Source organism: Amblyomma maculatum, chromosome 6 (genome assembly GCF_055883805.1).
Source record: "Amblyomma maculatum isolate TAMU_Amacu chromosome 6, ASM5588380v1, whole genome shotgun sequence".
NCBI lineage: Eukaryota > Metazoa > Arthropoda > Arachnida > Ixodida > Ixodidae > Amblyomma > Amblyomma maculatum.
The window spans coordinates 139,703,534-139,730,064 of NC_139349.1; the positions used below are offsets into that span (position 1 = coordinate 139,703,534).

The 26,531-nt window shown below is 49.4% G+C and overlaps 1 protein-coding gene and 1 pseudogene across 1 annotated transcript in view; both read right to left on the minus strand.

Annotated features, from left to right (window-relative positions):
* Window positions 1-1,782: 1,782 nt before the first annotated feature.
* The window catches only part of LOC146186881 (uncharacterized), a 59,183-nt gene continuing 34,434 nt past the window's right edge, over window positions 1,783-26,531 (minus strand). The window contains exons 8-9 of the mRNA XM_084608134.1: window positions 4,253-4,384; window positions 1,783-1,959 (exon numbers count right to left, since the gene is read on the minus strand). Of these exons, the coding sequence (XP_084464260.1) occupies window positions 1,783-1,959; window positions 4,253-4,384 (309 nt within the window). The remainder of the gene's footprint in view (window positions 1,960-4,252; window positions 4,385-26,531) is intronic.
* LOC146186882 (uncharacterized) lies at window positions 5,019-10,018 on the minus strand (annotated as a pseudogene).

Sequence of the window (26,531 nt, forward strand, 5' to 3'; positions counted from 1 at the left end):
GCACAGCGTGCACACGTATGCCACTCCGTCTCGCCTCCATCTAAACGCAGCCCACGGCGGTCGGGTTTGAACACAAGTAGTCCTGTATAGTAGTCGGGCGTCATAAATTCTGCGCTAGACGCCAGCACGTAAGCATGAGGGAATTCATAATTTAAGATAATTTGGTCCTGATAATGGAGTGAGGCTACCATAGCCGGAAGAACGCCAACAGGAAGCAAGTAGAACTTTATTATAGACACAACAGGCCACTATGATATTCGCAGAGTCCACTGGCACACTTCTGCTGGGCTCTCGCGATGTAGAAGCCAACGTGTAAGCGCCGAATAAAAAAGAAGCAGAAATCGCACAGGACGTGAGCGATAGCGCATCTCCACTTTCGCAGCGTTGGGAAAAGGAGCGGTGACTGCTGGTGCACATGTGCAATGTAAACCACACCAAGTGAAATGTTTGTGTATTCGCACTTTTCACGAATGGCGGCGCCACCGACAAGTCAAACATGGGAAGCCGACATGTAATCATTTATATTTGTCGGTGTCATACAAAGAGGCGATACAATTTTCACATATGGGAACTAAACATTTGTGGCCTACAGAGCATCCTTAGCGATTGCGATGCCAAAATCGCTGGAGTTCGGAGTTCAGTGTTCCTTCATGTTAGGAAAGCCAAGAAAATGCGAGCACGTCTCCGAATCGATGCTGTGTTGTTAGAGATAAGCAGTACTTTACGAAGTCTTCGCATTACTTTACAAATCTGCACTCGTTTGCGATATAGGTTCACTTTTGACACCTGCCTAAATTTTGTTCTAGGGATCCGCATCCCCTTAACATTTACAAGCGACCGTCACTTGAGTTTAGCAAGCCATGTCCTTGTCTCCGTACGTGTCTACACTCAGGCGGAAACTGGGCGGCGCCAACTGAGGCGCGAGGGCACGAGAATAGTAAACGTGAACATCTTTTTCTGCGTTTAATCGTCGGTAATACAATTTTTAGGGTCAAACCAGGTGTGGTGCAATTATTTGATCAAGACTAGTGCGTATATGTATGGTCCTTCTTCAGCGAGTTAGCTCAATGTTCCACGCCGCTTGACATTTTCTCCCCGCTTGGTCTATACATTTCCATGCCACCGATCGATTCATACCCATGGCGCTAAGGGCGAGAATGACAAAGAGCTGTGCTGTCTAGCCCGAGAAATCGAGCCATTGCGCGTAAACAGCTGGGGCCGTTATTTAGCATAGTATATTGTGGATAATTAATCGACATGGTGCATCCTTTTCGACTGTGAGCACTTCGGGCAGTTTGAAGATTCCCTAAAGCATAAACTAGAGACTCTCATTGTTTGAAATCGCAATAAGCAGGAGACAAAATGTGACGCCGCCTACAAGTTATAACACACGACTAAATACAAACCGAAATACAGCGCTATAAGGATACGCTATAACAAGTAGAGACCAGGGTGCGCACAAACGTTCCCGTTCCCGTTCCAGCATCGTAAACTGCAACTTGCATCTAAATATACATTCAGTCACCGCGCAATATCAACACGCAAGAGATAACACTCAAACTACTTCTGCGTGCATTTCGTATACACGCTTGACACGAAGCAAAGAACATGGTTCTAGAGCACTTCGTACAGACTTGCTGCAGAAAGTTTCACAAAAACAAATAATATTTGCACTGTCATGAACACGGCTATAAATTCTGACATGCGTCAGCAGGTTGGGCCTTTGAACGATGGATACGTGGCGTTGTATATAAGAGGCATCATGTTGAACTGTATTCCTCGTCACGGACAGTTGGGGTCCGTCGGGTCCTCTCTGTACCGGTAGATCTGGCTGATCCTGATCCTTCCGTTGAGGACTTGAGAGTAGGTGGACGTGCACGCGTCCGCCCAGTCCTCGCACTCGATGTCGAATAGAGCCAGGCTTACGTTCGGTCCGTACCGGTGCCTGACTTCGCACAACTGCATGGACGGGAGTATGCAGAAGATAGTTACGGAAAACGATCTTTTGGACGAGACTTGATAGAGTCCCGTGTTTCAAAGCACGAAACTGCATGTTCTGACGCTGCGGCAACAGGCGGGAGCGCCGCTGGCAGTCTCCGCGGGAGCGGCCCCGATACATGAACCCTTGGAGACAATAAAAGTGGGCAAAGGCTTTATGCGCTAAAGTAATCCGAGGAAGGCTTTCTATTCAACGTACGTTTGGTATCAAAACAAAACATTGGTAGAAAATTAATTCAGTCTGCCTGTAAAAGACTCTAGATGCTCTGAGGGCCCTTTCAGAGAGATAACGCGAAAACTGTTGTGGATGTGTCTATTGTAGCGTTTTTGAGACACTTTAAGGCAAACTGTCATTCAGGGATCTGCTAAGTAACATCAACTTCCCGTGGTTGTTGATACTCAATCATTAATTTTAATAAACAGCGTCAGCAACACGAGCCCGTTTAGCATTACGAGACATGGGAGTTTTCTTATCCCACATCGCGCGTTTGATAGCTACCGCATCCAGAGAGAGACCGACAGGGGAATCGCCAGAAAACTCCGTCTTAAGTCCTTCACAAGGTACAGTGGGGCCTCTTATTTTGCCATGAAGATAGCAGGCATGTCTTGTCATGTCCGTCCCATGACTAGAGGACGTGTAGACCTGTAGTTGCTCAGCACCGAAACACACCATTGATAGTTGACGTTGCCCCCTGACCTTAGAATTTAACCTCTGACCTCAACTATGGTGGGCACGTTGAGCACACAATGTCTGCGCACAAGATCTGATGACAGCGACCATGCACATAGAAAGGCTTTTAATACAGTGAGACAGCGTAGTGATTTACTGACTAGTGAAACCTCCTTTTACATTTGCCTGTTCTAGCTCTCGCAGTCCTTTATAAAGCAAAATCGCTAAAGGCCACTTTCACCTAAAATTCCTCCGGCGCATTGTCTGCGTTGTGAGGGAAAAATCACGAGCATGTTGTTGGCAGGTGGTAGCTGGCAGCTGACGTAGCCGCGCACTGAAATGACGTAGTCCTGGCGGAACTTACGCTTGGCAGGAGCTGCCAATTCCTGCCTCAGCTTCTATATGCGGGGCCACATCAGCAACAGCCTTCCGAAACGCTGGCATTCACGTTACCTCTTAGGCCGTCGAAGCACGTTCGTACGGCTTGAATAAAGCGGAGCTTCATATGCGGGGTGATATCCTATGCGCTATCACGTCGTACCTTTAAGGCGACGCCTAACTGTGGCACATATTTTTTTTTTAAATGGCGACAACCATACTCCTCAGTCTGCTCATGGGGACGCACACGTTGTCGCAAGCACCGTTTCCGAGAAGCGAGCTCTGTCGAAATCGTTGATGTATCCATCTTCTGACGCATGCACATTCTGTGGTCGTTTCTGTGGTGTCATATCGTATGCTGACTTTGTGACACAATTTCACACACACAACACCGAGTAATGACTCTGAGGCTTGAGCCTTGCGGCACACAACTGCAAGCAAACGGCGGCTGCTAGCAATAACGAAAAATTAATGCCACTCCGCTACAGGTTTATTTACGTAGATAATGCCGCGTCAACGTTTTGATAAAAATTAGAGAAATGGCGCTCGCATGTGCCAGCATAGAAGCTGTGATGGCTCAGCACACATTTTTTGATGAGGAATTGGACCTAATGAGACCACATAAGAGAAAACTGGGAGTAGCTGCCAACTCGATTTGCTCATCCGACATGGGAAGATGCAATAACAATCAACGTTCCAGTGACCTTGGATGAAAGAGTCAGGTATGGTAAAATTACGCTTGGAAAATACTTTCATACGGCTTAGTTAAAGCCAGGTCTTTATAGGTCGGGTAGGAGGCTAGATAGGTTTAGGCAACATTAAAGCTTCGTTAAATCTCTGAAATAACGCATTTTTACTACCAGTTTTCGTGTTTCTGTGTCGCTTGGTGATTATCGTGTGCGCGAAGTGTATGTGTTCGCGTCTGTCAGGATTTGGAAAGCTTTGTAATATATCCGCGGTGTTCAGTTGACGCGATCGAGTTTAAGTTTTTACTGCGTGTGCTAACGTGTGTAGTGGCGCAGCATATATGGGTAGATATAGCATTTAACCGGTTCGTGAAACGTGACAATGGTGTGCGGCGCAAAAATGTTTCGCTTTCTTCATGGCTTCCCATACTGCTGGAAAACTGAACCGATAGTTATTTCCTTGTACGGAAGCGACCGAAAGCAGAAGAAATGGCGCAGCAAATATAGTTAAGTGCCTCACCTTAAACGTAGCAGTGTAGTAGTTCTCGAAAGTTGTTAAGTATTCGCTGTAGTTAACCGGAACAGCGAACGCAACAAGTTCGCCTGGCACGGTGATGAAGTCGAGATAAAATGCTCTGGGGTCATTGCAGTACTGAAAAGAAAGTAGAACGTACAAAGTCTTGTAAAGTAGGTGTGCATATATCTCCTGGGATCATAAGCACTATATCACGCAGATGTCACCTTAAGTATCTGGAGGCCATCTTCTGTGCAGGCGACGGGATTAATGATCGAATCTTAAGTCGGACATAATAATTCCACGATTTCTTGTAACTCTTCGTGCCTTTGTAAGAAATATTATTAAACTACGCAAATTTTAGCTCACCTCGGATATAATATGGCGTATCAAAACACCGCCGCTGCTAGGCCCGTAGAGAAACTGCATTTTTCTTTCATTAGTAACTCCAGCCAGAAGGGAAACGCATTAGTGTTTATGTGGCGGCTTAATGTTCCTAGCCAAACAACTCTTCAGCTTTTTATTAGTGCGGTGCAGTGTATGTTTTTCCGCAACCTAAACAATGTACAGAACTGCACTTAAGCCTTCTTAAGAGCGGGAGTGTTGAAAGTATATTTACAGGACCTATTTCACTACCTGTATCGGCATTTTCACCCTACTTTTAGTATCATTACCATTCTCGCTATTACCATCGTCATTATCACTCACTGTATCGTCGTTGCCACCACTGTTATCATCCTCACGCTAGACGACGAGAATTGCGATCGCATTCTCACGAGCCCGGCGCGGCCGAGATGTTTTCGTGCTCTGTTGGAGCTTGGAGAGCGAATCCCGGAGGAGACAACCCTTTAAGTAATAACTGGTTCACAGGAAACGAAGGGCGCATTATCTCTCACACCTCTTCTGTGGACACCTAACTGGGCTCCGAAGTAATTGCGACCACCTGGGAATCTAATGTGCACTCACCCCGCGGAAGTGGGGTGGCTGCTAATGGCCCCACGGGTATACCACGGGGCTGGGAATGGTAGCTCCCGCCATTTGCATGCCACCGGTGGTTGTACCTGTTGTAGGCCGTCATTCCACCCGTCACCGCTGATTGCTGTTGTTGAGACTGAAGGATGAACGAAAAGGAGATGTACGGGCCTGCTACCAACGCCACTTAGGTGCTGCTGCTGGCTCTGTAGCTGAGCCGCCTCCACTGCCTCGTGCGGACAGAAGAGAAAATAGAGAAGAAAGAAAAAAAATTTTGCAGGACGCTCAAGCTTCGCCTTTTAGAATGGAACGCGATAGTGCAAGAGACACCGTAGTGCGCCCGGCACTGGTAGACGCAACCGCTTTCATTACACGTCTCTCAAGAGTGAGCTCATGTTCCGACGCTTCATGCCCTAGCGGTGATGTCATCCCTACCCCTAGCGGGCTCTGCGAGAGAACCTTTCGGCTCCAGTTCGCGCGTACAAGCGTTTCTTCGCTTACAATGCAGCTGCGGCGTGCACTGAGAAGTAAGGCTCTGTTTCGAATTCCTACATAGAGCAACTTGCTATACTCATTTTTATTTCTTAATCCTTCCGGGACGGCCAGCCACTTTGCCGAAACGCGCGGGCCTCAAGTTGCAGTCGTAGTTCGGCGGCAACATCGTTGCCGATCCGAGCCGGTGCGATGAAGATCTCGGAGGCCATGCCCTGTACCGTGCGCCACACGCATGATGGCGCTACGTGCACGCCAAGCGAAGGGGAAGTACAGCGGAAAAGTAATTTGCCACTTAACTGCGTGTTCCGTAGTTCTGTAATTTAAATGCTTACAGTTATTATTATACGCCACAATACACTTCTCTGGGGGAGATTTCTGAGACAACACCGCTATCAATAGACGCGCCATTGTCCTTTTCAAACCATCTAGCTGGCTAGGTGGAGTTCAATATACAAGCACAAAACCAACGGCGACAGGAAGCAGCCTTGACTTACAGAGCGTCGCACTTGGATGCGTTCACCCACCTTCTTATTTGCTATTAGGCGCGTCGTGCACCCTCTGTACGCCATTGCGACCCCTTTGCAAATAACTGCATGAGCCCACATTTACATACTCTAAAATTGATAACAAGACATCATGCGGCAACTTGTCGAAGGCTTTCTCTAGGTCAAGCTGGAGCATGGCAACGCTCTCATGAAAAACGTCGCAACACTCCAACACAGACCGTGCCTTGTGGATATTAATGCCGCAGGTCTGATGCAGTCCTACTAATTCTTCCATTACAGTTTGAAGCCTTTTAGCTAGAATTTTCACGAAGATTTTATAGTCTGTGTTTGGCAGGGATACTGGTCTGTAACTTGTTGAAGCTTGGCTTCGTCAACATTTTTTGCTATATGAATTGTATGGGCTGTTAAAAAAGACTGGGGAAAGCATATCCTTGTCATAGACCTCATTAAATAATGTAGTCAAAACTGGGGCAAAATTGTCTTTGAATTCCTTACAAAGAGCGGCTGCAAGCCCGTCTGGTCCTGCAGACTTTCCAGGGTTGAGGTCTTCTATGGCTTTATTTACTTCTCCTTCGGAGATTGGCAGCTCTAAACGTCTTTTTGTTTCGTCATCCACCCTTGGCATAAGAGAAGGGTAACTGGACTGAACTGTTCGATTTTACCTTCTGTGTGGCTAAGAAGTCCGCTGTAGTAGTCATAAAAGGCCCTCTCTATATTCGATTTATCTCAATAGACTACACCTTTCCATTCTACTTTTGCTATGTCATTCTTGCTGGCATGCTTCTTTTCTAGTCCAAGAGCATGTTTTGTGGGCATTTCGCCCGCTAACCGGTGCTGTGCCCTCGCCCTCACCATCGCGCTTTGATATCTCTCCGTATCTATTGCCTCCAATTTCTGCTCGACGGAGCGGATTTCTTCCATGCACGATCCCGGCTCATTGCACTCTTGCGTCAGCAGAAACGCGAGGTCATTTCTAAACGCCTTTTCTTTTACCTTTTCTTGCTGTTTTATAGCACACGACCATTAAATCGCATTCATCTTTATTTCCTCTTTAAATCTTTCCCATTTTTCCCATTGAGATTCATTACTGGCAATTTGCATCTCATTTAAAGCTGACACTACTTGTCCCACAAAATTGTCGTCTTTCAGAAGCCTCTCATTAAGTTTCCAATTTTCTCATACAAATTTGTTTCGTTTTCTATTTCTTTTTCCAATCCCAAGGACAACAAGACAGTGGTCACTAAACGGCATTGGTTGTACGCGGTATTCAAAGCAGTATGGTATTAGTTCGGCAGATACGTATGCCCTATCCAAACGTGCGTGGCTTCTTCCCTGGAAATGAGTGAAAAGCGCTCCAGTAGCGTTTCCGGTGCAATCGCCCACATCATCAAGATGGCATTGCTCAATTATGTCACTCAAACAGGCAGTACGTGCATCTCGGAAAGGCGTAGTACTAGTCTTGTCTCGGGTCGTGCATACGCAGTTGAAATCACCAAGTAAGACGACCATACGTTCTGTGTCACAGTAATATCCGATATTCTCAAAACGTTTTCGCCTCTCATTTGAATTAGTGTGCGCGTAAATACAGATAATGCGCCACTTTAAACCAGCTAATGTGATGTCACAGATAATCCAACGGCCGCTATCAGTGGTCACAACGCTTTCCACAACCGCACCCAACGATTGGCGAATCAAAAGCATACAACCTGCCGAAGTCGCTACCGCATGACACACGCAAACATCCTATCGACTGCTGAAAGGGCGCACCATACTGTCGGTCTGGTCTTGACTCTCGATTTTGGTCTCCTCCACCGCTACTATATCTAGTTCCTGCTTTGTCAACAGTTGGCTTTGCCTCCTTCTGCTTCTGAAGGACAGACCCCCGATTTGAGCATTGCTACTAGAATGCTCCTTTCAAATGACGCCAGCAAGACCATCGCTTAGCAAAACCAGTACGGCGCTTACTTTTGCCCGCACAGCGCCGCGCCATGTAGTGCCGTCCCGCCATTGTTAAGTATTCCGGATTGTCGCCGCGAGGAAGCGACGACGATCGCATCCCTCTCGTGACGCGTTACTTTACATCGGCGACACACCACTGACATTCTAGACGCCGCAGTCGCTGCTCCTGGCTCTCTCTAGTCACCTCATCATGGCGCCGTTTAGCCGTCGCAGAGTCAAAGTCCATAGCTGTCTTGCTGTCTTTTCCAGTGGAGTTCAGGGCAACTTGCGGCGAAACGGTAGTACTGCTTGTGGTATCCGACTATCGTGGACTAAGCTTTGACGCAGGAGTACCTTCTTCAGCGCATCCCTCTCCATTGCTCTGACCTGCGTTCGTTTGTTTATCAACCGCATGTTCGAGGCTGCCTTCTCCACTTCATCCTCGTCCATGTGCATCTTGCTGTTATCGCCGAACGCTCCTTTTCGAGCAGCTCGGGCACACGATCTCGTGCATTCCGCCTCTTCGTGCCTAAATGCGTGGCACTCATTGCATTTGGCTACACTGCAGTCACGCCGGATGTGGCCAGTCTTGTGGCAGCGCAGGCATATCGGCGCCCGCCCTGGGACGACGACTAAAATTTGGAGGACGCTTAAGCTTCGCCTTCAAGAGTGGAACGCGATAGCGTTATTGCACCTCGTCGAGAAAACTTATTACACCAAGGGTATTGGGGCATCCTCGCACCGGTACCCGCGCGGCCCGAAGGGGAGAAGCGGGTGAGCGAAGATAGTGATCTAAAGAAAGAAAAGACGCTTGATTTTACAACCCGTGAGGGTGCACGGCGAAACGTCAGGGGCGAGTGGCGCGCCACGTGTCGGGGCAGCGCCGCATATTGCGAGGAGGGGTTCTTCTGTGTTTGCCGTTTATGAAGTGCATGCCCGGATTTATCACTTCACTGCCAACGACGCTGACGACACCGGCTTTTCTGCGACACGAGCTCCTTAACGCTACCGCGTTAAAACGGTGGCGTTCCCGATACGCATCTGATGTGGTATGCGATCCAATTACCTTCACGAAGTATCAGCCGAACAACTCAGTGGTCGAGTCAGCGTTTTGAAAACCACCGGTCTTCCATTTGTCGCCAAATACTTCTTTCACTTCGCCGTATACGGCAAACGCGCGTTTCAACGTATCGTTGCTGACGTTGAACGCGCACCCCTGCACTTTAAGTCTTACTTCTTGCCTTTCGGGGTCAAAAAGCACGCACGTTTTTCCTTTAACAAGGATTTGCACTAATCCAAGTAACTTTTTCGGTGCCTCTTTGGTTCTAAAGTTGATTGGTTGGTTGGTTTGTAGGGTTTAACGTCCCAAAGCGACTAAGGCTATGAGAGACGCCGTAGTGGAGGACTCCGGAAATTTCGACCACTTGGGGTTCTTTAACGTGCACTGACATCGCACAGCACACGGACGCCACTCCGTTTCGCTTTCATCGAAACGCAACCGCCGAGGTCGGGTTCGAACCCGGGTACTCCGGCACAGTAGGGTTCTAATCAAATAGGTAGGGGGTATCGGCGCATACCAGGTATCTCATGTCTGGTTCTAAAGTTGACTAACCAGACATGAGACACCTGGTATGCGCGGATACTCCCTACCTGTTTGATGACACCGGCGTCTTTCCTCGGTTGGCAGAAATAATCTATCCTGTAAGGTCCTCCATTGATGTCGCAGTGAAGAACAAGCATAGTTTTGTCCTTCCCCGGCAGGCATAGGTGGCAGTACAATCTTGTATTCATGAAGTCCTTCCAAAAACGATGTTTCACGGCCACCATTGGCGGTTAACACAGCTCGCGAGGAACCAGCCATCCTATGTCTGCACACTACGGCGTCCAGAAGCAGAATGACTGAGCATTATCGAGAGCAGGAGTATCCGAGGTTTTCGTATGCATGCAGCTGAGGTCCGCATACTCGTGTATGCTGATGACATTGCCGTCTTCTGTACCAACTACGAAATCATTCGCACTGTTGTAAAATTGGTGAAGGACCTTTGTCCTGTGAGTGGTGGGGCTGTGAACTGGAATAAGTGTCTGGGTTTCTGGCATGGAGAGTAGCACACAACCACTGCGATTTTCGTGAACATGCCTTGGGTAACAACCCCAGTGAAGTATTTAGGAGTGCCACTGGAAAACTACCGAGACAGTTAGTCATACTGGAACCAGCAGGCTTTAGAAGTACGTGAGGAGGCCGACAGACTAAAAGGATTCGTTTAGTCTATGTTTGTATGTGCTACGATTTGTAATTTATTTCTTGTTACCAAGATATGGTACGTGTTACAAGTACTGCATTGTTCTCGTGTGAATGCGCAGATTTCACCTTGTGTTCGCCATGTTTGTGTGGGGAAGTACTTGGGAGCGCACCCACCGAACCAGCTTGTTCTATCGCGTCCGCTTGGAGGAGTTGGTTTGTATTTGCGCCAATTGGTTAACTGTTTTATGTTCTTTCGTGATACAAAGGACCCATTTTTACGAACTGTGTGTCAGGTTAGATTGAACAGAGTGCTACCAATTTTTGTTGTAAGTTCGGCGAGCATGCAAAGGAGGATTTTCGGAATCCTTTAGGAAGTGTACATGTCATGTCGTGTATTGCAAGCCCTTTTTTCATTTGACTATTTATCAACTGTGACGCGAAAGAAAGTTTACAAGGACTTGTGCGACATCTTTCACCCGATCTAATTGTACAGATCGTTGTACTGTGCAGGTCCATGGAAGTCAGTCTTTAAACTAGTAAAATTATGGCTGTACCATGGGGAGCAAAAACTCTTTTTCAATTTCCATATCAATACACTAGAAGTTAAGACTTATTTAGAAAGGAAAGGTTTTTTGTACCTTGGGGAAATCACTGTTTCATATGCCGCAGACCGGAAACTATCGAACACGTTTTCCTAGATTGTTGAGAAGCCTTTTTCTTCTGGGTCATTCTACAACGAACAATTAAAAACGACCTACCCATGGATGCATTCGGAATTCGATTTTTACCAATTAAAGATGATGATGGGCTACCGCTGGACATAATCATGCTATTGGGCCTGCACAGTATCTAGCGATCCAGAACGGCTTTCAGGCATGTAGACATTGATGCGAGGAAAATACGGCAGTATTTTCGAGAAGCCGTTGCGAGTGTTATTGAAGTTCTCAAAACACAAGACGAAGTGCCTGAGTGGCTTCCGAGAATGGAAGTGTTGCTGCGGATTCCACTTCCGGCTTCCGTGGGAGACGGTCGTGTGATGGCAAGCTCTGAGCGTGCTTCGTTATCGGTCATGTCTGGCCGAGGATGCGGCGAACGACGCCCACCACTGGGCTATCGCATGGTTCTACCTACATTTCCTTCGAGAGAAGCAATGAAGACAACGGTTTTCCTTCACTGTGATATTGCTGGCCGGCCTTATCGCATACAAGATTTTCGTGAGCCGTTGGAAAAGGCCGGTGTACTACCCCACGCGGCTGGCATTGGGCCCTTCCAAATGTCCCATATCTGGATGCTGAACATGAAGACATAGGAAGCGAAGGAACGCCTGCTGACAGAAGGCGCGCTGGAAGTAAAGAGACGCTACTGTGCGGTCATTGACCCGAACAAGCGTGAGTTGGTTTTCAGGGTGCACTGGGTGCCTTTCTACGTTTCCAGTGAATCGGTGCGGAGGGCGTTTGAAGACTTTGGAGATGTGAAAGAAGTCACTCATGAGCAGTGGAACAGCCCGGATTTTGAAGAGGCCGAATCGACAGCTCGGCTAGTAAAAATAGTGCTCAAAGAGGGGCTTTCAATCGATGATTTGCCCCAGATGTACAACTTTTACGGAGAGCTTGTGTTAGTGCGGGTGCCTGGACGGCCACCAATATTCTTAAGATGTAAGAAGACAGGCCACATTCGACGTGAATGCCGCACTCCGAGGTGTAGGTCGTGTCATATCTTCGGGCACGACCGGGAGGGATGCGTCCGCACGTATGCCCGTGTGGCCACGGGTATTGTGGCCCCGCAAGACGACGGGAGCGAGTTGATCATGGACCAGGAGGAACTGGAGAGCGCTGGAGCCCTACCCCCTACAGGATCCGTAGAGGAACCTGCTGTCCAACAGCCGGAGCACACCACCGGCGGACGGAAGACGCAAGCTGGCGAACCCGCTGCAGAAACGACTGGAAAGGGGGCGGAGGCTGCTGCGTCGTCAGATCAGCCAACAGCGGAAGGCACTTCGGAAGGCAGCGTCGCTGAGCCCCCATGGATATGACAACCGTCTCCATGAAGGGACCTCAAGAGTACGAAAGGGTACCAGCTACAGAACGGGAACTGCGTCGACAAGAAAAGCAGTGGAGGGTGGAAGGCGCTAAGAAAGGCAAGTTAGCCTTATCGCAAACCTCGTTGCGGTCCTCGTCGCTCACTCGAGACGAGAGACAGAAGCAGTGGGCCTTTAGTCATTGTTTGTTAGCTGGGGTTAAAGTATGGCTTATTGGAAAAAGCCGCTAAAAGTGGGCACTCTAAACGTCCGAGGGCTCGCCTCGAGACGGAAGCAAGTGCAGTTGAATTGTTTGTTAAGCGAACTAGATTTAGACATCGTAGCCATACAAGAAACAAAGGTTGAGGATTAGCAGCAAACAGATAATATGGTGTTTGGTTTTCGGTCACGCTTCAATGTTTGCGTAAGCCATGCAGTCGGTTTGTCGGCAGGTTGCTGTCTTTTCCTAACGAAAAGTGTAGGCATAGCAGTGGAGCAAGTAATAACTGTGCAAGGGGGCGTTTCGTCGTGTGCGACATCAAGTACGAAACCTGTGCGGTGAGGGTGGTGGTCCTGTATGCACCAACGACACGAAAAGAACGGCGCGAGGTTTTTGAGCAGTTGGTGCCTATCCTTGTATGCAGTCGTGCGCTTATATTTTGGGAGATTTCAACTGTGTTGTAGGCTCTAAGGATGGTTCGAATAGAAATGTTGGAAAAGACCAAAGTGCCGAATTGCTTAAGTGTGTCCTCAATGAGTGCAGCTTAGAGGACGTAACTGTCCTGGTGAATGGTGAGAAACGTGTGCATTTTACACATTTTCAAGGTAGTAGTCACGCGCGACTTGACAGAATATATGTGTCGCCGGAGTTTTGGCGCTTACCTGTGAACAGTATGAAGTGAAGCAAGTGTCATTTAGTGACCATTGCTTAGTTACAGTAACGCTGGGCGGAACGAAGCAGTGTAAATCGAAAATGAACTGGTACTTGTGGAAAATAAACTCGAGGCTTACAGAAGACGAACTATTTTTAAGAAAAGTTAAGGAAAGCATGGATATTTTTTTATCAGAGCGAAACAGGCTGTATTGAATCCTGGGAACGTTTTAAACAAGTGGTTAAAATGAATGCAATTGAGCGCTCTTCCATTATTAGGTATGAGGAAAAGAAAAAGAAAAGAAACTGTAAGAGCTCTTAAAAAATTTAGGGCGTGAAGAAGAACAAATGCCGGGTATGTTCATGCATGATATAAAAGGCATCAAAGTTAGGCTAGAAGCTTTGGATGCCCAGAAGTACAGAGGCGCTGCGATAAGAGCGCGTACGGAAAAATGGCTCGGTGGCGAGACGCCATCAAAACGCGCCCTCGCTGATGAAAAGCGATATGCGCGTGCGAACGAGATAACGGTTATCGAATACAAGGGGCAGAGGCATGATGATCAAGACGGAATTACGAGCGCCTTAGTGGAGCATTACCGTGAGCTGTTTTCGAGCAAAGCACCAAGTGAAGAAGGGTTTAGAGATAACTTTTTGCCTCTGATGCCAATATTAGGAAAGGAAGGAAAAGAAGTTACTGAAGAGTTAGAGAACGAAATAAGTGTGGAGGAAATAGAAAAAGCCATTGATGAATTGCATGTCGGAAAGTCCCCGGGACCATATGGTTTGAGTGCGGCCTTTTACAAGATCCTTAAAAGTGAGATATGGTGACGCCCGATTACTGTTCAGAATTCCCGGGTTCGAACCCGACCTCGGCGGCTGCGTTTCGATCGAGGCGAAACGAAGAGGCGTCCGTGTGCTGTGCGATGTCAGCGCACGTTAAAGATCCCCAGGTGGTCGAAATTACTCCGTAGCCCTCCACTACCGCTCCTCTTTCTCACTTTCCACTTCAACTCCCCCTTCCTCCCTTCCCTTACGGCGCGGTTCAGGTGTCCACAGACGTAAGTGTGACAGATACTGCGCCTTTCCCTTCCTTGTTAACCAATCATTAATCTATCATGCTATCATGAAAAGGAGTGCTTTGATGTCGGTTATCTGCCACCGTCATTTAGCAACGCGCATACGGCCTTGGTTCCCAAGATTGATGAGCCAGCCATGCTTTTAAAAGTTACAAGCTATAGACCGATCTCGTTAACAAACGTTGAATATAAAATTCTGATGAAGGTGTTAGCTAAGAGATTGCAATACATTATAAAAGATATTGTTGGACCTCATCAACCACGTGGAATAAAGACCAGAAGCATATTCAATAATATTCATGTAGCGCGTAGTATGTTCGAGTGCTGCGATGCTCTAAACAGGAGAGTGGCCATGGTTCAAGTTGATTTTGAAAAAGCACTTGATCGTGTGTCTCATGAAATATTGTACTGTTTGTTGGAACATATTGGTGTTGGTGTCATTGTATTGAAAGGAGTTAAAATGGCTTATGCATGTTGTTCTACACGCCTTATGGTTGCAAAGCGTTATCTGAAAGAATCGATGTAAGAGCATCTGTGCGGCAGGGATGTCCACTGTCTCCTCTCATCTTTGCTATATATATATATATATATATATATATATATATATATATATATATATATATATATATATATACATATGTGTGTGTGAAGACCGCGAAAGCGTTTCGGAAGCTTTGAAAGTAACACAAAGGTATTGCAGGCAGACGGTAGTGCTGGTAATTTAAAGAAATGCCTCGGAGTCTGGCACGGGGAGAGGAACCGGAAATTTTCTGTGGAGTAAGGTGGGCTACAAAGCCCGGAGTTTATTTGGGAGTCCCTTTGGGCAAATACGGGGAAAATACGAATTACTGGAATGAAAAAGCGGAAGAAATACGGGAAAGGGCGAAAGGATGGATGGGACGTAACCTCTCTATTTTCGCGCGTGCGACTGTATGCAATACCTTTTTGGTGGCAAAATAATGTATTTACTTCAAGTATTGTATTGTGCTCGAATCAATATCCAAAGGTTCCATCGTGTATTTGCGGTCCTCATTTGGTCGTCCAATTGGGAACGAATTAGCAGAGATAATCTCTTTCGGCGAGGTAAAGACGGAGGGTTGTCTCTAATGCATCTATATGTGCGGCAGATGGTTTTAAGGTTTTGTTTCCTACGTGAACAAAAAGATGCATTCCTGCGAACGTTTATGCAAATCATGCTATCCAGTGCAATTCCAGAGTTTATAGCCTATTCATGCTCTGCTCGGAGATACACTGTGTCACGCTTCCTGTGAGAAGTGGTGTGGTCATTGAGGTTTTTTCGCGTGCGCTACTCTGTATTTAGCGACGGTACCACCTAAGCGGCTGTACAAGGATCTTATTTCACAATTGTTCCCAGCTCCATTGTAGAGAACCTTATACTGTGAAGGCCCAGAGAAAGACGTGCTCAAGCGAGGTAAAAACATGACTGTTGCACAGGGCGTAAAAACATTCTTTTTTAAATTGCATACAGGAACCCTCCCAGTCAAAACATGGATGGAAGAAAAGGGCCTTTTTGTACCTTGGGGCTCAAACTGTATACTATGTAGGTAACCTTAAACAGTTGAGCACGTGTTCCTGGATTTCTGGGATGCGGTTTTTTACTGGGATGTGTTACAAATGACCCTTAAAAAAGACCTGCCATTGACGCCACGTGGAATTCGGTACTTGACAACGGTTAATGATGATTTTCTGTATGACCTCATCACGCTATTGGGCCTTTACAGTATTTGGAGGAAAAGCATAGCTTATAGACATTGTGATGTGGATGCGCGATCTGTATGTGATTATTTTGTTGAACAAGTGTTTAAACTAAAAGAAATCTTGAAGCAGCAAGACGCTGCGGATGAGGTCTTGAGTCTGATCGGCGAACTTGGGGTAATGAAAATCCATTAGACACGGTTGTCAGCCAAGCAGCATGGCAACCACGATCTTTTATTGATGTATTTGTACCAATTCATGCAATAAAGAAAAAAAATGGAAGTGTTGCTGCAAATGACTGATTTGTAATGGATCAAGCAGCCCAAATCGCGTGGTTTTAACCCATATTGTGTATTTGTCACGTAATATTCTGTGTTTGTGTGTGTGTGTGTGTGTGGAGTAATGTTCTTTATCTGTAAATCTGATAATAAATTAGGAAATGCTCGTCTCGCAGCGTGCTCGTCTCGCACTTCGAAGACCCACGTTCGATTCCTCGGGTCGGCGATTTTTCCTGCTTGTTTTTAATTCTTAATGCTTCTGGGATTTTTCGCTCACCGTCAATGCCGGACGACGCGGGACGGCGGCCGCCGACGACGACACCGACTTTTCTGCGACACGGGGCCCTTAACGCTACAGCGTTAAAAGGAGTGAAAGACGCGCGTCGGGTCAAGGGCCGTCATTCACCACCGAAACAGTAGCAGGAGCAATGACGGCCTAGAACCAATAAAATTATGGTGGCAGGCTATCCCCCTCCGCAAATCGCAGTGACCTGTCGTTGTGGCTGTAGGAAGAAGGAAAAGGAAATGCACGGACCTGCTACTGGCTCTGTAGCTGAGCCACCTCCTCTGCCTGATTGATTGATTTATAGGAAGGGAAAGGCACGGTAACTGTCTTTGTTTTCTGTGGACACCTCAACCACGCCGTAAGGGAAGGAAGGAATGTGGGAGTGAAAGTGTAAAGAGAAAAAGAGGAGCCGTAGTGATGGAGGGCTACGGAGTAATTTAGACCACCTGGGATCTTTAATGTGCGCTGACATCGCCCAGGACACGGCGCCTCTTCGTTTCGCCTCCATCGAAACGTAGCCGCAGGGGTCGGGTTCGAACCCGGGTACTCCGGCACAGTAGTCGGGACCTCCGCTGCCTCGTGCGGACAGGAGAGAAAGTAGAGAAGAAAGAAAAAGAAGAGGGAGAGAAAGACGCGCCTGCAACAGCCGTCGTCCACCACCGAAGTGGTGGCGGGTGCTATGACGGCCTACAACAGATAAAAATCGGTGACTGGCTAGCCTCCGCCGCAAGCGGCGTTGACCTACCGTCCCAGCCCCGTAGGGTCAGGAACAGCCACCATTGACCTCCTCCCCGTCAAGCGGCAGTGACCTACCATTCCCAGTCACGTAGGGCCAGGAGTGCCACCCACAACCGCTTCGGTGGCGGACTACGGTTGTTGCGCGCGCGTCTTTCTCTCTGCTTCTTTTAGGTGCGCAGCTCTTTCGCGCCCGTTCCTGGGTTTCGCATCCGCGTCGGCCTAGTAACTAGCTTCGCCCCACTTTCAACCCCTCCAGCTCAGCCCCCTCTACCTGCGTGGCGCCGACCGCACGTGTCATCTGTTTACATTGTGTTGTTGTTGTGGCTGTAGGAAGAAGGAAAAGAAAAAATTTGAAGGACGCTTAAGCTTCGCCTTCAAGAGTGGAACGCGATAGTGAAAACTTATTAAACGCAAGGGTATTGGGGCATCCTCGCACCGGTAGCCGCGCGGCCCGAAGGGGAGAAGCGGGTGAGTGAAGATAGTGATCTAAAGAAAGGAAAGACGCTTGATTCTACAACCCGTGAGGGTGCACGGCGAAACGTGAGGGGCGAGTGGCGCGCCGCGTGTCGGGGCAGCGGCACATTGCGAGGAGGGGTTCTCCTGTGTTTGCCGCAAGATGGCTCTGCATGTGCGCAGAAGAAATGTAGCGGAAACATACTTCGCTACTCGTGTAACTGTGACTTCTGTAAGTAACGTGCTCATATTTACCGATATACACCGCAGTATAACGTTCTACGGCACGTTTCTAAGGCAACACCGCATTCACTAGAAGCGCTTTTGTACGGCTTTCAAGCACCGAACTCGTGTATTCTACTTCCGGCCACCGGTGTGTTCGGACGCAGGATCATGGGCTCCACCGAAGCAGCGATAGCGGCCCAGGCTGGCCGCGGTAACAGGTCCGATGTAAGTGAAGATAGTGAATATCAGATTGTTTTGCCGCAGCTGCCCGCAGGGCGTGTTGCTTTAAACACGGTTTTCTTGCATGGTGACGTTCGAGCTAGGCCCTACCGCGTAGAAGACTTTCGGGATGCACTCGCCGAGACCGACGCGCTCGCCGAGGTTGTAGCCTTGGGGGCTTATCAGGTTAATCACGTGTGGGCTGTCACCTTCAAGAGTGCTGAAGCCACGAAGCGTATTGTGGCTTTGAAAGAGCTGAAAGTGAAGGGCCGACGGTGTGTTATTATCGACCCTCAAGACCAGCAAGTCCAACTCAGACTACATTGGATGATACACGGTGTCGCAGATGAGGACATTCGCACGGCTTTCGCCGCATTCGGGAATGTGACGGAGGTCACTCGAGAACGGTGGCGCGTCCAGGGCGTCAGCGAGAAAGGCTTGACAACGAGGTCAGTACTTCTCAAGTTGAAGGCCGGGATGAAGGCGGACGACCTGGTTTGGGGTCGCGAGTGCCGGGGTTGCGTACCGCTGCGGCGCGCGGCCCCTCGGTAGCGTTGGCCTGGCGGCTCTGTGGACGGCGGACGGCATCAAAGGTGCCAGCAAAGACGAGGCATCTTTTAACGAAACAACCTTTACTACAACATCGTGAAGATACGGGCAGAGAAGCTGACCCGGAGAGATTACAGACACTCTCACACAGCTGGTGTCTAGCGTCGTGCCAACGGCGCGTCAAAGTAGTCTCTCTCTCAGCGGAGTCGGCCGCTGCTTTTTATAGTTTTTCCAGTTCACAGGGAAAGGGTAAACCCTCACAGGAAAGGGAGAGCCAAACATGTTGGTTCACGACGAATGACTCAATCGCAGGTGTTCCGACCTCATCTCCTCCACCTCCTGCAGACAGGAGAGGGCGACGCACTTTCCCTCGATCTCCAGGCTTGGCCAGCTTTGGCACACACACGCACGCACACACATTTGGCGCGTGGCAGGAACACGCTGAGACTTGTCGGCGGGAGGAAGCGTTGCGCGGCCGATGAACGGCGTCGAAATGGACGATCCGCTCGCGGTTCTGCCTGTTGCTATGCGGTGGCCGCGTCAGCTGTCCCACTTCTCGGTGGAGAAACGTAACAGACTGCCCCGCCGGGGGAGGGAGATCCCGAAGGGCAGGGGACTGCATCCGCTGTCCGGAGGGATCGGGATGTTGCTGCTAGCCGGGATCATCCGACTCTGTTTCTCTTGAGCCAGTCAGCCTGAAGAATTCCTTGGCAAGTCCGGGTTTCCAAGGCACTCTGCAACTTGTCTTCAGGAGAGATTTCTGACAACCTACAGCATCACAACCACGCTAAAAACTCAACCGGTCAGCCAGCAAGCACGGCACAAACTTCACTAAGTTTTGCCAGACTATTTCCCTCTTATGCCCCCATCTACATTAAAGGGCAGCTTAGCAGCACTTGGAACGCGTCCACAAATTTGAAAATCGCATTTTCAAAACAGCATTTCAAACAAAGATAATACAATACAAATGTTCAAAATCCTATGCCAGGAAGAAAAACACCAACTAGTGAATACAGGCTTCTTCTCACGTTAGCGGCTCCGACTTAAGCCATCGGCATTACCGTTGAGATCACCCTTTTCACTAAAGCTTCGGCTGTCCGTTTCTCGGAACAACCGTACCTTCCTGTTTCTGTGCGAAGAAACACATGAGCATGAATCACTCACATTTCGGAACAACCTATCCCTCTCCTTACGTGTTGCGCACCAGTCACGCATTTTCTGGGCACGGGCGCATTTGTGCCTTTGGGATAGTCGCTTTCTCTTTCGCGATAGCTTACACTTGCTCCATTCTTTCTCGCGCCTGCCTTTCCGCTTTTTTCTACGGCAGCACTGAAACACATGCTTTCTGCTTTCTTTTTGCAATCGTTTCAGTTTGCTCTCCTTACGATGGCAGCGTTCTTTCTCGCGCCTGCCTTTCCGCGTTTTTCGTCGGCAGCGCGGGAATACTAGCCTTCTGCTTTCTTTCTGCAATCGTTTGAGTTTGCTCTCCTTACGATGGCAGCATTCTTTCTCGCGTCTGCCTTTCCGCGTTTTTCGGTGGCAGCACTTGAATACTCTAGTTCCACTTTCTTTCGGCGCGAGATCTGGCAAGCTAGCGGTAACCGGAGCTAGTAGGACACCGGTGTCGTCGAAGCGGTCAAAGTGCGGCGCCGCGTCTGCATCGCGGCCAGCAGCGCATGACTCACCTTCAGACAAGTCCGAACAACAACCGCTCACGCCTGCCCCTAAGCTAGGCATTTCCTCTGGCAGCGCCGCGGCTGCATCGCTTGACTCACTTTCATTCAAATCCGAACAACCGCTCATGCCAGCCCTCAAGCTAGGCATTTCCTCTGGCGGCTCGCCACTCACGTTACACGGGTCCTCCGATGAGCCGCATTGCTCAGCGCTAACCGGCGCACGATCAAGCTCATTCGACAGCTGGGGCGCTTCGGATAGCGTGAGGGTCATGTGTGCTACGTCCGCGTTCGCACTGGGGTTGCTTTCGCGAATACAACCTAGCGTGGTATCAGGGCACGAACGATTCTGACTCTGCTCTGGTCGCTCGCTGTCGCCTTCGCAAGTCTCGCTCTCTACAGCGGACGCGCACTCCTCGTCGGTCTGCCCTGGCTGATCACAACTCGCGGGCTGCGCAGTTTCCCTGATCGGCACTTCGTTTTCCTGCGTGCCCTGCTCTACGACACAGCTGATTTCAGAAACCGCAATTTTCTCACTTCCAAGCTGGCTTCCTTCTCCGCCACGCTCTACACAAGCTTCTGCATTGAGAGGCGGTTCAGTTATTATCAGTTCCCCACACTCATTTGATGGAACTGTATCTCCTACAGCTACTTGGGTCGGCATGCAGTTCACCTCGCTGGACAGCGTCCCTGCGGATTTCTCGCCGATTAAGCCTGTGCTAACCGTCTCAGCTAGTGGCTCGACCAAGGTAACACGATGCTCTTCTGTTCGAGAATCGGTCGGCTCACTACTGCGGTCACGTTGCTCGGCCGCTTCTCCAAGCTGTTTCTCACACTCCGGTGCAAATTCGATTTGCTCCGGAACTTCCGCACTGTCTAGCCATTCGCTTACAGCGGCTTTCAACTGATAGGCCAAATCAAAGTATGCCTCGTTACAATGTTTCTCGCTCTCATATCTCTTCCGAAGATCCTGAGGCGTTATCTGATATCGTATCAGCAATGACTCTTTTAGTTCATCGTAATTTTTCAAGCGGTCGCCAACCAATAGCTTGATTTCTTCCGACGCTTCAGCGGAGAGAAGAGCTACCAACATCTGCGCCCAACTATCTCGCTCGAAACGTTTACTTCTGCAGACATTCTCGAAGTCTGCCAAATACTCGGCCACATCGTCGGCAATGAGGAACGGTGGCGGACCATCTCGCGGTATTGAACCGTTACACTGAATGGCATTGCAAGCTTTAATCCTTTCCACGCTCATTCTATGTGCTGATATCTCCAGCTGCATCAGTTTCCTTACGCGGGCGTCCTCTTTCTCGAAACGTTCCCTACGTTCACGCATCTCTTTCTCGTAACGTTCTCTACGTTCACGTTCCTCTTTCTCGTGACGTTCACGTTCCTCTTGACGTTCGTCAATGATCTCAAGGCATTCCAAAAGCTCGTCATCTTCAGCTTCCAACTCAAGAATAGCCTTTAACACTTCTGGTTTTCTGAGTTTGTCTGACAAATTCAGACCCAACTCCTCCGCAAGCTCCAGCAATTTCGGTTTGCGCAACGACTTCAAATCCAAATTCATGGCTGTTCCGAGTGCTGCCTTCTCTACTGCCCACTATTGCCTTGCTGCAATTAACCCAGCAACAACGACAACACAATTACCAGCTCTGTTCTCTACTTAACAAAAGCCTGGCAAAACTCAGTAGAAGAAAGTCCCGCACTCACCAAACCTCGCAGCCAAGAATCCAACGCAGTCGTTCCGCTGCAGGCAACCAGTCATCACACAGGGCTCTTTGCACTGCTCCCGCCTTTCCGCTGAGCTGCTTTGATTCACGAGTCACGCCTCGGACATCTCCGCTCTTCCCACCAGATGTTGCACCTCGGTCAGGCCTGGCTCGTTTCACCGACCACGGTCACTGCTTGGTCGTCCTCGTCTCTCCGCTGTTCACCAGTTGTTGGACGACGGTATCGCCTGGCTCGTCCCTCCAACCACGGTTACGGCTTGGTCGTCGTCGTCCCACCGCTGTTCACCAATTGTTACATTTGGTGTCGCGTGCTCAGCCCACCGCTGACGCCAGTTGTTACGTTTGAGGTGGCGAGTGCCGGGGTAGGCGTACCGCTGCCAGCAGTTATTACGTGCGGCGCGCGGCCCCTCGGTAGCGTTGGCCTGGCGGCTCCGTGGACGGCGGACGGCATCAAAGGTGCCAGCAAAGACGAGGCATCTTTTAACGAAACAACCTTTACTACAACATCGTGAAGATACGGGCAGAGAAGCTGACCCGGAGAGATTACAGACACTCTCACACAGCTGGTGTCTAGCGTCGTGCCAACGGCGCGTTAAAGTAGTCTCTCTCTCAGCGGAGTCGGCCGCTGCTTTTTATAGTTTTTCCAGTTCACAGGGAAAGGGTAAACCCTCACAGGAAAGGGAGAGCCAAACATGTTGGTTCACGACGAATGACTCAATCGCAGGTGTTCTGACCTCATCTCCTCCACCTCCTGCAGACAGGAGAGGGCGACGCACTTTCCCTCGATCTCCAGGCTTGGCCAGCTTTGGCACACACACGCACGCACACACATTTGGCGCGTGGCAGGAACACGCTGAGACTTGTCGGCGGGAGGAAGCGTTGCGCGGCCGATGAACGGCGTCGAAATGGCCGATCCGCTCGCGGTTCTGCCTGTTGCTATGCGGTGGCCGCGTCAGCTGTCCCACTTCTCGGTGGAGAAACGTAACAGCCCCATCAAATAAGGGTAGCAGGTGAGCTGGCCCTCGTCGTCGTTCCCGGGAGGCCTATGCAGTGCCTACGTTGCAATGGTTGTGGCCATGCACGACGCGAGTGCAAAGTACCGCGTTGTTCTCGCTGTCGACGCTTTGGACACACGGAAGTTGACTGTGTCCGCACCTACGCTGCGGCGACAGTGCCTGCTCTCAGAGAGGAGACGCCTGAAGATGTAATGGATGTTGTCGAGGCGGAGGAAGCAGCAAAGGGAAGCGAAGACGCTGGAACCTCTGCGGCATCCGTCAATGTGGAAGCACCGAACATCACCGACAAAGAGGCGGGTGATGACACAGGAAAACAACAGGAGTCGGCAACCGGGGTGCCAGCGGCGTCTGCGAACGAGAACGCACCCTTTCAAGACGCGGGTTCTTTGGAGCCTGCGACGAAGGTGACCATTGCTACGGGAAACGGCGGTCGGTCAACGAGCGCCGGCAGCGCACCTAAACGCCCCCATACAAAGGCAGGAGACGGGAGCGAACAGCAGACCCTTAAGAACGAAGATGAGCCACCTATGAAAGCGACCCTGAACCGGCGACCTCCTTTCAAGCCACGGCGCAACATCGCGGCGGGCAGGAGGCCCGAGGAAAAGCCACCCTCGCAGCAAGTCGAGCCCGTAAAAGATGATGGAGGTGGGCATGCTGGAAACGTCTAGCGCCATGCTAGACGTGAAAGGTAAGCGACATGCTCCCGGCCTCCTTCTAATGCATGATTATGGCGATGCATCAGTGTCTGAACGTTGCAACGCTCAACGTCCGAGGGTTGGCTGGTAGAAGGAAGCAAAGCCAAGTACTTCGCCTTTTAACAAAGCAAAACATAGACGTGCTAGCAGTTCAGGAAACTAAAGTGGAGGGAGAGGGGGAGACAGGGAGCATGGCGCAGCGTTTCACGTCGCGGTACGAAGTGGCTGTTAGTCACGCAGTGGGCACGTCGGCTGGGTGCCTTGTCAAACGGTTTTTTTTAGTCGATATTTATTGCCTCAGGGCATCAGTAGGTTATGAGATGAAAGATGAATAAATGATTAAATGAATGGAAAAAGGTTGGCTGATTTTATGAAATCCAGAAGTGAGCGATGATGAGGTCCCTGCGTCCAAGTGACGTATGAGGCAGGATTGGTTGCTGAAAGGCCAGCTATGCTCAGGTGCCGGATTCGTGTTGGCTTGAGTGCTGGGCAGTCCCACAGCAAGTGGTGGATGTCGGCCTCGACATCTTCGTTGTTACAGATCGGGCATCCTGGGCGAGGATATAAGTGTTGGAAGTATGACCACGTCCTAGTTACGGCTGGTGTAAGGGCAACATCGACCCGGATCCTCCTAAGCTCAACCTCCTCTGCACGGGTGAGACCGCGGGGAAGGGATATCGCACACGGAGGGATAAGTGCACGTGTGCGGCGCCGGAGGTGCTCCTTTCTTGACAAAAGGAGGGTAGCGTCGTCGCCTTCGAGAAGCCGTGGGATTGATGCGTCTTGGTTCACGAGGCGGGTTGCAAAATCAGCTTGACTTTGGGAAGGCAGCAGATCCCGTGGGACCCACTCAATGCGTATTGATTGTGGGATGCGCGCCGCAAGCTGGTGGATGTCCTGGCAAATTTTAGGGCAGCGGCTGACACGTCGGAGCAGACGTACTGCTTGAAGTGCGTCAGTGCGGATGACAACGTGGGCTGTAGGGAGCATGGTTATAGAAGTCATGGAGCAGAGTGCCTCCTGAACTGCCACAAGCTCAGCGCAGAAAGATGTAAGTGGTTCCGAAAGCTGAAACGTAGTTGTCTGATTCAGACTAGGTCTCCGTGGACAGTAGATTGCCGTTTTAGCTTCACAGCCTTGCAGGCTTCCATCTACGTACACTACTATGGAATCTTGAGGCAGGTTAGTATCTTGCTCTTCAAATCTCTGGCGTAGCAACGATGCAGAGTTGGCAGACGTCGGTCTGCGGATGTCAGTTGGCTTGTTGTCTCCTAACTGTATAAATTTCCAGGGAGGGAGAACTGGCGCAGGTGGCTGAAGAATAATGTGTGACGTTGCATACGCCCTCAGTGCTTGCGTGGAATGTGACAAAGTGGCCTTGAGTCTGCGAGCATCACGACGCTGCTGCACCAGTTCATCGATGGTGTTGAGCTGCGCATTCTCCTGTAACGCTACGACCGGTGTGATTCGTGAGAGGCATGTTATGGTCCTCATAGCTTCTCGATTTACGGTTTCAAGGCGATCCCATTGTGCCCTTGTAAGATGCTGGAACTGGGCCTGATAAACAATACGGGGCTGCAGAACCGCCCTCACTAACTGGCGTGCAACAGACGAGCCAGCCTTGTCAAACTGTTGCCAGCACTATAGTGCAGGCCGTGATTTTGTCTACGTGCGGAAGGTTGATTGTTTGTGACCTGGTTTTGCATAACAGTGAATGGCGCATTCTCTGCGTTTATGGACCAAATTCAGCTGAAGACGGGCTCATTTTCTTTAAATAAAAACATCGAACGATACTTAGATTCAACAAGGCAGCTGATATTTATGGGTGACTTCCACTGTGTTTTAAACGCCCGAGACAAAACCTCTAACCGCCCCTTTAAAGATGCAAGCACCGATTGCTTGTTGCCGAAGATTGCAGAGTGTTCATTAGAGGATGTTGCTGAGTGCTTAGAGGGAGCACGCAGCATGCAATACACCCATTTTCAGAGTTCTAGTCATGCTCGATTTGACCGAATTTATTTATCGTTGGGTGTGATTCCAAAGTGTAAAAATTATTCTGTTATCCCAATGTCCTTCTCCGATCATTGTCTGGTAAAATGCACTATAGGAGCTAGAAGCCCAAGCAAAAATTTTGAGTGGGACCTTTGGAAGCTGAATTCCAAACTTTTAGAAGACGATCACTTAATCGAAATTATACAGAAGCTAAATGACATAAATAAACGACCTAACAGCAGCATTGGGGAGCAATGGGAACTGTGCAAGCAAGAAATTAAAATGAAAGCGATAGAAAGAGCCAGCTGTATTCGCCATAACGAAAAGCGAGAAGAAGCAGGCCTAAGATCAACATTAAAGAAGTTAATAGCGCAGGAGTGTAAGGAGCCGGGGGTTTACATAGAGGACATCAGGAAGATAAAAAAGAAAAGAGAATTATTAGACCAGGACCAATATCGAGGAGCGCTCGTTCGCGCCAGGGCCGAAAGATGGGTCGCCGGCGAGACGCCCACTAAGCGGGCTCTGGGTCTTGAAAAAGCACAGGCTCATCGAAATGACATAACCGAAGTAGAATGGAACGGAAGCCTCGTGA